Consider the following 14,351-nt stretch of genomic DNA (forward strand, 5'->3'; position numbering starts at 1 on the left):
AAAATTTGCCACAAATATTCTCATTTCATTATTCTACTACTTGTTTAATAAAGAAGTGAATTATTATTTACTTACAAATATACATATACATTACACACCAGCAGGTTCAACTTTGGCGCACAATAGTTAAGCCACATACTAAACTTATTTGGTTTAGAGTATTCCTCTATGACTTTACATATTATTTTATACATTAAAATTATAACTATTTTAAAGCAATTATCATAATTGCATTACCTGCTTGTCAGCTTAATTGCATGCACCTTTTAACAAGGTTATTGTTCCTATTATAATTTGTACGGCTATTACTATGTAAGAGACAACTAATTTATTGAAAGTATAGATAAAGTTTCATGATAAAAAATTATCCTGAATCCAGAGAATTGGAATTTGGAAGTATATCTTAATCAGAAAAATAAGTTAAAAATTGCAGGTAGGGTAAGATATATTAATCAAGACATATTTCATTTTTATATAGATAGATGCTGTGCAAATTCACTTTGACTTCCGCACACTAAATTCAACTCAATTCTTATTCTAGAATCAACAAAAGTTATGTTTCAGCAATTCAATCTGTATTCCCTGTCATTCTTAGACAAAGTTGGGACAAAATTCTCTAATACAAAACATTTTTATTTTATTTCTTATTCTCATAATTATCTCCTTTCAGGCTAAGAAACAAAAAAGCAGAAACCAGAAAGTTTCCTTTGCCTCCCTGTTGCAAAGCACATGCTGAAGTGAAGCCAAGGACTTGAAATGCTTCCAACTTCTCCTTCAAACATTTTATCTCAGGGAAATCTAAACTGATACTGTTACCTCCAACAATCATCTTAGATTTTCAGGGGCCGATATTTAATTTTTTATTCCTTATCTCAGAACCTTGTAAAGCACTTGAGGCCCACCAGACGCCTATCTCTCTTGAATTATTTTGACACATAGTGTTTTCTACGAGTAAACCTGCATTCTACCTTTATAGTACAAAACCAAGAGTACATTCCTGAGAAACCTAAAGGGACTCTAGGTTCACAGTTAGCAACTGGTAGGACAGCCCTGTCTCACCTAAGAGGAAAGAAGCACTGTAGCTGCAGTACTATTCCTCCCCAGCTTAACCAGACCTACACAGCCAAATGTTCTGATTTTATTTGTACTCTTCTGTCTACAGTAGAGTTTTAAAAGGGTTTATTTTCCCTTCTAATTCTCTTCCCGCCCAGAAATCACACTATGCAAAATGATCAAAAACAGAAAAAAAAGAAAATCCAGAAACAGCAGGGCCCATGCCAACAGAAGTGGTCCTCCCCCACTCCACCGCTTCACTGAGTCACTAAGGGTGGCAGGAGCAGCTGGCAACACTTCTGTGTCAAGGAATGCAAAGACATTCTTTAGTTCTGATAACGGAAGTTTTGATTTTCAAAGCCCCAGATTTCTACAATGCATTGTAATTACTATTACTGACCTGGCAAATAGTGCCAATAGTAGACACATTGTACCATAAACATGCATGTGATTTAACTTACTGACCCAAAATGAAAAGAGCTATGAAGTATACAGAAAGGAGTGAAAAAAAGGTGAGGGACTGCATGAGTCCTGCCAACCATTTCTTTACATACTTGGTACTAAGCAAAGCAGGACTCGTGAAGACCCTCACCGTGAGTTTTTGGCTGTACAAGTGGGAAAACAGAAATATTTATGAATGAGTCTGACCATCTGCACCAAATGGCCTAGCATATTCACTTTGCCTCATACCAACAAACCAGACTCTAAAGTGAGGCAGTATGGAGCAGATTCACATAGCATTCATGCCAGTTTTACCAGAGTGACAGCACTCGCAAGAACAGTAAAATGGATAGCTGGGGCTGGTTTTTGTTTCAGTCATCACAGCTCAATCTATCCTCAGACATATCAAGGGTCATGACTGTCAACTTTGGGTTTTGGATGTCCATATTAGAATATACAGTTTTCATAAACTACTGAGCTCTTGTCATTGGACAAATATCTTTAAAATGTTTCAATCTCAGTACACAAAATCACTAGTCGTTTCTTAATATCACACTTCTGACTTTTCTTCCTCCAGAAAAAGAAGATAATACCCACATCTTGTGTGGATGTTCTAAGGAACGATATGAGTTATCTGAGTTATTCAAGAAAGGAAAGAGATTCTTTTTATATGCTCTGAACAAAAATGTTGCACTTGGTAACCCAAATATAGCCCCGATTTCTGTTGCTTTCACACAGGTGAGGGAAAAAAATAAAGTTTTAAGGCATGCTTAACCATTTCCAAGTTTAGGATCATTTAAATTTGTCAATTTAACATACAATCTGAATTACTACCTGGAAATAAATTATCCACCTCTGACTCATCCTCTTTTTTTCTTGCTGGTGGGAGATTAAGATCATATGTCAACTAAGATTTTACTACCATCATCAGATAACAGCAGCTGATGCACAATAAGAATAGACAGAAACCTGTTATGGCTGCAAATATCGAAGCTCTGTGAGATTCATGGAGGTAGCATATGTCACCTTATTAAATCTGTAGCAACTGAGGTGGAAGTAACAGAAGGTATCTCTCTCCAGAGCTGGACGAGATGTGAAGAGAAATCGTTCTGTAAGAAAATCTCTTTCCTGTCTGAAAATATCTGTAGCAGGATGTTAGAGATGGCTTTTCCTAGAAATAAGATTTAAAAAACAAACCTAAAACCCAACGGCTGCCAAAACAGGACGAAATACAGAATTTCTTCTCAGAAAGAAATAGTTTTGTGGAAAATTAATACGTTCAGTTGCTTCCTCCAAGGGAAATAGGAAGATGAGAAGATTTAAAAACTCATGCCACTTTTCTCACTTTCTCCCAAAGTAGCGAATCAAGGGACAAAGGACAGATGGTGTTAGGTATTTGCAGCTCAAAGAGGACATGAAGTGCTCTATGGGAGGGACCCATGGAAAAGGTGCAAAAAAACCCAAGCACACAGCTGCAAGTCTCTCTCTGCCTTGTATATACAACTTGCTGTCCCAGCCAGTCTTCCCCTTATGTTTATAGAAGTGGCTTATGCCTCTAATTTTAGCAAATAAAAAAGACAGAGGATAATTTGAGATGGATAACCTCTCTGAAGTAATATAGACATCTGGGGCTAGCTTAGTTTTGGATTCCTGATTGGGTCAGAAGGAAGGCTCAAACAGTTAAGAACCAGGGGAGGAAGTAGGTTTGCTATGCCTTTAAACTCAATAAGGAAAAAATACATGGTAGGAATACAAACAAATGTCCTGGATTTTCTTCCAACATTGCATGAGAAAGGACATCAGCTGCAAATTTCAGGGAATTATTTAAAACAAGATTACATGAATCTATTATGGAGGTAAAAGGGAGCAGATATGAAAATCCCAACTAAATTTTTAAACATAGTTATAGGCAAGCTAGATGTTGAAAGTGAGGAGAGTCAGTTTCAGTCATTATTCACTATTGTGTGTCAGAATATGGATGATATGTTCTTAGTTCTAATGCCATCAGTGTGGTTTATCCTTGGCTCTTAGACTAATATTTGAAAATGCAACGTTCCCTTAGAATTATAGCAAACCTCTCTCTTTGTTGAACTGGTAAGAGTCAGAAAAAAAACCTCAAATCTATCCTACAGGAATATCTTGACAGAATTGTTTCCCAACAAGGAACAGAAAATGAACTTTTTCCTTCAATGTCAAAGTAAAGATTACTTGCATCATGACAAACAACAATTGTCTGTGACAGTAATTATTGACATCATGTGATGACTTCATTATAAAGCTGATCATTAGTAAATAGCTCACAGGTATATTCAGGAAATGAAACTGAAAATTAGATAATGAATGCAAATCATATTTTTCTGCTTAAATTATATTTTCTCTGTAAATATCTGGTTTCATGAGCAGGCTAATTTATTAGGTATTTTAGTGACCTTCTGAAAATCAATGCATTGAACCAAAAGATGCTTACCAAGGGACTGAAAAAGTGAAAACTTTTAAGGAGTCTTTAAAAATATTTGTCTTTAATAAAACACAGTGTACTTTTTTAATCTAAGTGCATCTAATTTCAAACCATTCCAGGCTTTGAAAGTCTCTGCTGTACACAGAATTTGATAACAAACTCTGTACTATTTTTGGGCCAGAAACATTAGTTATCTTGTGCCCCTGTGTGGCCAACCTAGACAACAAATTCACTTTCACATAGCTGTAACAAAGTACCAATGTGTTGTGGGAGAAACCAGATTTAGGTAAATCCACTGCTTTCCATTCTCAGAGGAAAGCTGTTAACATATTCTGCAATGGTAAAATTGGACTGATACTGCTCTGTACAGTTCGTATCAATTTTAGTCGCAACGGATACTCACCGTTATGCAGTGATGTGTTAATCTGAACATTGCCCAAAGCAACTGTGACTTTGCAAAGCATGCTGCTACAAATAGAGCATCTGACAGCACAGTATTTGCACACTAAACTCTAAATGAAGAATGGCAATCAGAAAACCCAGCTTATCTGGTAACTAAATGCTTTGAAGACATGTAAAAACTTTATTTATTTCATCATCTTTAGTCATTTGAATGAAAAGTATATCACTGAAATTCATCAGAAAAAAATTTAGACAGCAAAAGAACCTGAAGCTCCTTTAGACACTGCTTCAGAATTTGGATGTAATGTAAGCCTTAGTATGTTTTCAGAAAAGGGCTCATGATTTCTTTTCCATACTTTCTTTCCCAGAAACTTGAAGAATTTATTCCACAAGCTAGCTATTTGCCAAATGGTAAGAATGCAAAACAATTCTTGTGACCTCCTGACATGAGGTAATTCTAATCCTTTTTCAATAAAAAGTAACCTATTACACAGGAAATAACATTACAGTCCCCAACATAGGTGACACACGGTTTTGAGGTAAAGTGATAGCTCTTACTGCTTCAACTGGATGGAGTGGATAATGTCAGACAGAGATGTGCAGGACCAGGAGGAAGCTCCAGAAAGCAGCTATCAGTTTACGCTCCCAGCATCATCTTACAGCAAAGCATTGCCATGCAGCTGGCAAAGGAGAACTGAATTGCCAATATAACTCATGAGGAGCTTAATATCATTTGTGTGCTCTCACATCAGCTACTGCAACACAAAATATATGCAAATAAAAATCCAACTCATGTAAGGTTTCTATGGAAAATTATAAAAACCAGTTTAATATATTCTCCTATTAATGTCTGGTAAAATATAAGAAAGCGAAGGCTGAGATAACTGGCTTTCCTGCAACAAAATTACAAAACGTCTAAACTTCTAGAAGAATTGAAGAATTCAAAGAACACAATGTGAAAATTAATACGAATCTATTTTCAGTTACAGTTATATGCATACTATCTACTTCCCTATCACTGTTTTATATTGCATTTTCTGCTACACTATTAGCATGCATTAACCTGTTTTCTTCACATTAGTTAATCATCCTATGCTTAATGTCAGCCCTTATCTTTCTGGAATCTGACTTTTACTTTTTAGATGTAAAACCAGAAAGAAAACCTTAAAAAGAAAAAGGGTCATATCTTTTTAGTCTGAAAAATATTTAACTTCGAAGTCTGAAGATACAAACCATGCTATACTTCATCAAATCAGAATCTTTTATATGCTAGAGGTATTTTTGTTTTCCTTATCACAGTTCTGAAACATTAACTCTTACTGCATGAACTATTAGTTTTTAGCTAGAGCATTACATTAACCATGCAAAGCTTTAACTGGAAAAGCTACCTAAAACAGACGCTAGGATTGATTTAATTACAAAAATTTTTTTTTTTTTTTTTAAATCAGTAAGACAACAGAAAGGACTAGTCTCTGAAATAAATGGCAGAAAGATTTTTTAGTGACTATTCAATAGATGGCTTCCTCAAAGCCCTTTCATCAAGATAAAATTTAAAATACTGGTACTTATTCAGAAGATGGAATTTTTCTGACTAAATAACCTTAAATAACTTTCAACTAACTTTAACTTCAGAAGACAGCATACATGACTTAGCCTCTCATAATTACTGCTGCATATTGTTAAAAAACTACACGATGTTCTATAGAGGCCGAAATTGGTACCTAGAAAATGACATTACTTCTTATAAATAGACAAATATTCTCACCCTAAGTAAGGCAGCCCATACTAAGTAGGAGTCTAGGTTTCCTCATAGTGCTTTCTTGTTTGCCAGCCTTCCAGAATATATATAATTCTAAACCTCAGGCACAGTAAATGGAATAAAATAATTCTCAGATGCCTTGTGATGTGAAACTGATACCATAGACATAAGTATCCAGCTTTTGCAAGAGATTTACAAATAAAAAAAAAACAACTAAAAGCATCATGCATATGTATATTAAAAAAAAATCCTAACAGAAAGCATGCATTTTGATCTGTAAAAACAGATCCAGAGATTCAGAACTTGGTTTGTACCTGATAAGAATAGTTGCTAAGGGCTGTGTCGGTTGCTGCAGGCCTGAAACTATGCACTTGGAAACAGGCACTCTTTTACAATCACAGTTGATAATACATAAATTATTGCTCCTTTTTGTAGAGGTTCAAAGATTTCACAATACTCCAAAGGGATGTGAGAAAAAAAAATCTCATGGACTACAGATTCTTATGTGTCTAAAAACCTCTTAATTTATTAAAGTGATGACGATTACCAAAGCTACCTCCATAATTTTGCATGCTTAATTAGAAATCCATACCCAAGATATCAAAACTTGAAAAGAGTAACATTAAATAAATATTAAAATATTTATAAAAGAAACACCAGCAGTAAGGGAGGGAATCCTTACAGCAATATTCTGGGAAATAAAATGGTAAGAGTTTTCTAAGTATTGAGTGCAAATATTGCTCTATTTAAGGAATAATAGCCATTTTTCAAGGGATTTCACTCTCAGATACAGAGAAAAGTGCTAGACATAGTCTCTGCAATACAACTTCCACCCTTTTTCCAGAATGTTTCCATCAGCGCACAATCTTTATAAAAACTACAGGATTCATTTTCTCCCTGATCTGCACTCACACTCTTTTAGATAAAATTCTTCATAGTTTTTACTGTTAATATTTTATAGCAGTATGAAAAAGTTCTAAACATCAGTATTATAGTATGTTTACTGAATAATGCCACAAAAGGGAGCCATTATTAATGCAGTTTACCCCCTCAAAAATATTCTAAATAATCAATTTAATAACCAACTCACATCAATAAGCAACAACTTCTTCCTATCATTTCTAATTCCCACAAAACAACAGCTATTTATGAAAGGACAGCCTACAGAGCTGACTGACCTGCTGCAAAGCATCCACACTGATCAGCTACAATTTGGGCAGTTAAAAAGATTATTAAAAAGCATCACACACACAATCTAAGTCTTCTAAAAATGAGAAGCTGCTTCCTGCCTATTTTGCAAAAGGTATGCAAGAGTACTAATTTACAGCTCCCACTAAATTAGGTACAGTTAAACAGACACATCTTAGAGCATTTAATCCTTTCACTGCCACATCCACAGAGAAATCATTTTCTCAGACAAATTTGTTTATGAATATTTAATATGCTTTAAGGATTACAGTTAATAATGCTAGCTTCTAATAGTAGCTAATGTATTTGAAAGATAAATAACCATCTTAAATATTTTATTCAATCTTTGCTGCCTTTATTTCTGCAGATTGAGTTCTCATGTAACCCTTACATAAAACATAAAAGCACCAACAGAAGAGACTCGCTGCTACCATAAAAATACTAATATCTGAGTGCAATTATAAAAGTACCCCACTGAAAAACATGCAAATAGATTACTATCAGCATAGAAAAGGTAAGGCAAAATGTTGCATTTCTACTCACCTAGTGTTGTTCAATGTTTGTCCAAAAAGATCATTTTGTAAAATATTTGGAGGGGATGAAAAAACCCCATGAAAATGAGATAAAACAGAATTGCAGACCTGGCGCAGTGTCTCAAATTGCATTTTCTCTCTTTCCTTCCTTTCTATTTTTCTTCACCACCTGTCTTAAAAGTCATCTATTTTGCACACACCATCAAATGCAAACATGCCAATCAAGTTCCATATTTCTCCTGGTCTCTGTAAAAACTGTGCTTAAATGAGCAGGGGCTGATAGTTAATTGTACAGTCATTATTCTTCTAATTCAGTCGTAGAAGATTTAATTCCCGTGCGGCTTTCTCCTGACTGTAGCAAGAATTCTAAACAGCAGTAAGCTTTTTGGGCATTCCCAGCTAAAGTGTGAAGCTGAGCTGCTTTCATGTACTCTACTCATATTTCTCCAAGCCTATTAAAAACACGCAGTGAATAGATGCTGTCGTCAGGAGTTTCAGCACATCTGGCTGCCAGCAATAAAATCTCAGAAGTAAAAAAATGAGGACAAGGCATCCTCACACTGTTACTACTGTCTAAAAGGAGGAGGATTTCTGCATCTCCCCTCCTCCTTCCCTCCCCTGGAAAAATGACTAATACCGGTGGCTGTGTATGTAGGGGTTTTTTTTTTTTCTTAATGTAAAGGCAGCTCTACAGGACAGAAAGACACTCTCAAAATATTCTGCATATAATAAACAACGTGAAGCACTGAGACTGTAACAATAGACCTTGTGTCTCACATCTGAAAAGCTATACTGTACCTCACATGAGATAACAGGTTTTCTCAGTGCCAACATTTAAATGTAGCATCAATTCATGACTGAAGCAAACAGCATACAATCCATACATAACTAATCTGTCAGGTACTGTACATACAGCATCAAGGCAACAATTTATCATGCAAACCTGAACAATTACTAAAAGGAATGGCTGCATTATATATGCACATTTCAAAATAGGAAGCCTTCAGCACCTTTTAAAAGTTCATTGCACAGAATCAGCCATGATGGAACCAAGTAAAATCAAGCTTTTATTTCAATGCTCCGTACCTGTCCACTTACAGCAAAAGCCACTGTCTTAGAAGCCTACGCCTCCAGTACACATACAGTACAGGAAGTCAAAGACCAAGTAGAATTGGTCACCTAATGGAACACACTGAGTTTCTGCAGCATAATATGCATGGCAAATACCATTAAACGTAAAGAAAATAAATACCCCTGACTAAAAAACATATTTTTCCTCTTTTAATGCTTGAGCCAGAGGATGACATCATATAACATTACAGAACATACTCTATCATTGTCAAACTGAAAAATATCAATTAAAAGGATTTTCCTTAGAATATCTTATTTCCTACCCACAGTTTTTAACATCTTAGCACTAATTACAAAATCTCCAAATAAGCCAACATAAAATGAAGAACATTATTAAAGCTCTTCCATTGAAAGTGATTTTAATCCCAGAAGATATGGGAATAAGCAAGCTTCCAGCTAATTAAAGTGTTGTATGGATGTGCAAAGAAAGCAGTACCAATCCAGGTTTCTTTGGCCGGAAGGATGGCAGCTACAACTCAGAACAAAATTTTCCCCTTTAAAAGAGATGTAAAGACTCCCCACCAACACCCATGTTATGTATTTCCAAAAATATAATGGAGAAAATATGAGCTAATAAAACTGTTCCCAGAACTGATGTGGGAACGTACAAAGTACTGCACAAAATAGTTTTTAATACCTGTTTTATGCCTACAGCATAATGTGCATTACAGACATACCTGTATTTGAGGAATGCATTACAATTTGTGGTTAAAAGTACCAGGCTACATGTATGGCAAAACCTAGCTGTTGAGATCCTGGATTAGGAGCTAATGAGTATTTATGGCTATCTTGTTATAATAAAATGAAAACTTAGTACTTGGCAACCACCTTGCTTACATTACAGAGATTTCATGTTTGTAACATACAAAAATTTGCCTTTACATTCATTAAATCAAAAGACAACATTTTTTAATCTGCTGCGAGAAAAAGAATTATCCTGTTACAAATAATTCAAGTTATTCAAATAATTATTAGTCTGTTATGCACCACTAAACAGTTCAGAGACAATGTTAACCATGGAACAGGTACAAGACTAATATTTTATCACATATTTCAAGTGTATCACCATTTTGTTGTGTGCCTTATGAATGGTCATCATAGCCAAAATGCTTTTGAAGTTGCAATCAAGGTCTGGACATTTGATACCTTTCTATGCCTTCATTTTCAGATATTTAAAATCAAAGTTCTAAAACTGCTGACAAAATGGATATTTCTATTTTTTTTCATTTAATTCTGGAGTAAGGAATTGAGAGTACTCTGCAGATATGCATGCAAGTAAAACTGTTAATAAGGAAAAGACAAAAATAAAACTCACTTGGAGTATTGTGTGCAGTTCTGGTGTCCTCAACATAAAAAGGACATGGAACTGTTGGAACAAGTCCAGAGAAGGGGCAAGAGGATGATCAGGGGCCTAGAGCAGCTCCCGTATGAAGATAGGCCGAGAAAGTTGGGGTGGTTCAGCCTGGAGAAGAGAAGGCTGCATGGAGACCTTGCAGCAGCCTTCCAGTATCTGAAGGGATGCTGGGGATGGACTATTCATTAAGGACTGTAGTGACAGGACAAGGGGTAATGGGTTAAAACTTAAACAGGGGAAGTTTAAATTAGATATAAGGAAGAAGTTCTTTACTGTGAGGGTGGTGAGGCACTGGAATGGGTTGCCCAGGGAAGCTGTGAATGCTCCATCCCTGGCAGTGTTCAAGGCCAGGTTGGACAAAGCCTTGGGTGACATGGTTTAGTGTGAGGTGTCCCTGCCCATGGCAGGGGGGTTGGAACTAGATGATCTTAAGGTCCTTTCCAACCCTAAATATTCTATGATTCTATTCTAAAAGGGTACTTTCAAAAGCAAATACTCCATAGTTGTTACAGCAGAAAATTCACCTGCAATGATACTGGGGTTGTGTAAATACACTGGATATCTGTAATTTTCATAAAGATTGAACTTACTGTTAGAAACATGGGGGGCGTTATAAGAAACAAAGAAATGGTACAGGAAAAGAAACAGGATTTCCTTTCTTTCCTGGCCCTTCTACAGCTGTACCAAGAGACCCTTTAGTCAATAAACAATTCCTCACCATATTTACTATGTTGCCTACATTATTGCATTGACGCCATAATACAGACCTACTAATATTAAGCCCGGTTCTTAGTTCCTTCCACATTTTCCAAAACATAATGTTTTGAGCTACAAAAGTCAAGAAAACAGAGGCCTAGAAAGAAGAGGCTGGAGGAGGTGGAACAAAGGAGCATGAGCAGAGCAGGCTGTATCAACTGATTTATCCATCCTTTCAGAACTAGAATACAACTGACAATCAAAAGTCTGTGGAACCACACATAGTATCATTTCCTATACACTAATATGCATTGAGAACAGAACAGTACAGGGACTAGTTACCTTATGTCAACCCTGTTAGTGATCTTCAAATGTAAATGTGTCAGCATTTTTATGTTAAAAGATTTCTTGTGATGAGGGGCACAGTGATTTAGTATCAAATTTAAGATTTAGGAAATTATACCCTCAGCATTCCCAGATTAAAAACCTTATGTAAGAATCCTGGAAAACACAGGAGGGGTTTTTTTCTTAATTTCATATTTAACTTCCTTACACTTTAGATCTCATTTTCTCTTCTTCAGGTCTCTCACTCAACATATTCCAGTATTTGTATTAGAAGAAAAAGAGGTCCTATATGCAAAGGCTTCTTTTTTTACAAAGGATTCCATAGACATGAACCCAAATTGCACAGAATGAGAAAACCAAGTACAGATAGTCTTAGCAATTACTTGACATGGCTGACAGCCTACAATGAAAAGATAAGACTGAGAAAAGCATCACTGGATCCATTAAACCAGGGTATACTGAGCTCCACAGAGATACCTATTTCTCCAGCCAAGATGAATCTTAATAAAACCCCTGCAGCTACAAGTAGTTTGGAAAAAGTTTTTCAAGAAACCTCCCAAGTATGTATTGATAATTTTCAATTTCTATAAAACATTTTTATTTCAAGTAAAAGATCAAACTTCTCTGAATTTGATTCTAGGATTTAGAATGCTCTTAAGGTAAGCATATTATACAAAGGGAGTTGAAAATATTTACAAATATGTTATCTTAAACACTACTCAGGCATTGCTTCTTTACTACAGCCACACAGAAAAGACATTTCACATTAAGCTATAGCTTAAATAAGGTAAAGTCATGCAAGATCATTAAAACTTTACATTAAGGCTCATAAGGCAAATATCGTTCTGTGATAAAAGATACTATCAAGTATAATTTTGGATTCAATTCCATTCTAATTTGATGGATATTACGTAAGTATAGTCTGATGGTATTGTAGAAGAAACTAGTAGAGATGGATCGCTTGAAGTTTGGGAGTAAGAGTGTACATTTTGAAACGACAGAAAGTAAAACCTCATTTTCATCTGGAAGCTAAATAAAATTATGTAATTGATAGCACATAAATATCTGTAATGCAGCTACCATTGCCCTCCAATATGCCCTTACCAACGCATTTAGCTAAATATTTAGGATTTAAAAATTTTGGCTATTTAATTTTTCTCATTATGAAAAGAAAAAACATCTGAACAAACAGTTTTTAGACAGATAAGTTAACAACTTACAAAAGGTGGCCTCGCACACTGGATGGTGTTGTAACAGTTTATCAGACTACTCATTTTGGGTCAGATTAGCAAACTGATGCTCCAAGGTGGGACATGATTTTAAAGGTCTAACTTAGATTAAAGGATGGACATGTCACTTTGCTATTGCAAGTGAAATGCAACCAGACTTTCTTCTGGGGTGAAGCCCATAATCATTTGTGTTTCATCACATCAATGTTCAAAGGTTCAGCTTCACAACAGAAGTTTAGCAAGAATTACAGAAAAACCTACAACTGTAAATTTAATCACTTAAGAGTAACAGTGAAAGAAGCCAATATCCTGAATATCTAGGATAGGAAATAACAAAGAGAGGGATAGAGATAAAGCCCCAATCCCAGAAGGATAAAAGTACCTAAATCCAAGCTGCAGGGAAGCATCAGTCTCTGCCCAGGAATTGTAATAACCAAACCTCTCTTTCACCTGGCACCTGAGCAGTCATTCAAAACTTTTTTTTATTACAGGAAGTCTGGCAGTTGGAACAGTGTCTGGGAACATGGAAAACTGAGTCCCAGGTTTCTCTTATCGCATCCTCAAATATTCCCACTAAGTCCTCATCAACACCCTCTTGGTTATTCCAAAGGGAATATGTCTTTGCTGTTGAAGCTGTTCTCTCTCCTGTAAAATAATTAAATATTGAAAGAACTATGTAATTCACTGAGTTAAACATTTACTGAGAATGGAAAAGTGATACTGTTTTTATTCCCTGGTAGTCAAGACACAGATCTACAATGGAAGATACTGAAATTCCCGCTAAGAGACAGAACCTTATTACAGAAAATATCCACTAACAAAGCAGGGAAATGTAGAACAAAGTAAATTCATCTTCAATTTCACCCACCAAATACGTTTTCTTGTTTGCATTTTTATCTCAGTACATTCTACATTTCCCTGCTTCCTTATGTTCATTTTTGAGGCATTTTATCCCTATTCATATAATTCTTTCCAATGTCCTTCTTCATCTTTCTCCCATTTAGCCATTTACTAATAATCTATACTCTCCTTTTAGCCTAAGTTACAGATTTTAAATCAAGGATAGGAGACTTAGGAAACTGGACAGCCTATTTCTCTGTTTTTCTGTCCATATTACCATCTATCACCATGACTAATATGCTTGACGAGACTGGTTAATTTCATAGGGGCATATATACTGAAATAGTTAAGTTCCTGCAAGCTGTGTGAAAATCAGCATCATCAAAGGAGGAGAAAGACCCAGGATAGTGTGCAAACAGGAAGAGTGGGTAGAACTGAACTATTACCCACTGACTGTAGCAGTAGAAAGACAATCAGAATATGGCCAGTAAACAGACACATCATCGTTATCTTAAGTTTGAAAAAATTATCATTAGCAACTGGAAAAGGTGCTTAAGAAAGCTTTATTGTGATCCTCCAAAGCATTACAGCGGAAATAGGATAGAAAAATATGAGACAACATTATAGGCTGCATTGATTCTGGTGATCATGGAACCACCTTCCTCTGTTGTACTGAACTCCCTCATTCCCCAGTTTCTATTTGACTTACCTCTAATGCTATCCCATGTACAAAGGACTTAACCGAAGTTTATCTCCTGCTCCACCAGTAGTAACACCAAGTAATGAAATAATAATAATAATTTATCACTAAAACAAGCTTTACAAAAATAGTTCATTATCGCAAACCTTGTTAGTACATTACCTATTAAATACTTTTGGAAATAAAGCCTAAGTAAGCAGGTTCAGCTGCACTGACAGGTAG

The 14,351-nt window shown here is 35.6% G+C and overlaps 1 protein-coding gene across 49 annotated transcripts in view; it reads right to left on the bottom strand.

The window, feature by feature from the left end:
• Positions 1-14,351, bottom strand: part of RIMS2 (regulating synaptic membrane exocytosis 2) — a 457,644-nt gene that overhangs the window by 317,326 nt on the left and 125,967 nt on the right. For 3 of the 49 annotated variants that reach the window (XM_061447942.1, XM_061447946.1, XM_061447943.1), the window contains exon 1: positions 7,845-8,419. The exons of 39 other annotated variants lie outside the window; for them this stretch is intronic. In XM_061447942.1, the coding sequence (XP_061303926.1) occupies positions 7,845-7,966 (122 nt within the window). In that variant the 5' untranslated portion in view covers positions 7,967-8,419. Of the gene's footprint in view, positions 1-7,844; positions 8,422-14,351 lie in introns of those variants that run through there. 7 more of the 49 variants (XM_061447948.1, XM_061447945.1, XM_061447944.1 and 4 more) reach the window with 3 other exon arrangements.

The sequence above is a fragment of the Pezoporus flaviventris genome, unplaced genomic scaffold (assembly GCF_033815535.1).
Source record: "Pezoporus flaviventris isolate CSIRO_AGI_PZ_B2104156 unplaced genomic scaffold, CSIRO_AGI_Pfla_v1 ptg000007l, whole genome shotgun sequence".
NCBI lineage: Eukaryota > Metazoa > Chordata > Aves > Psittaciformes > Psittacidae > Pezoporus > Pezoporus flaviventris.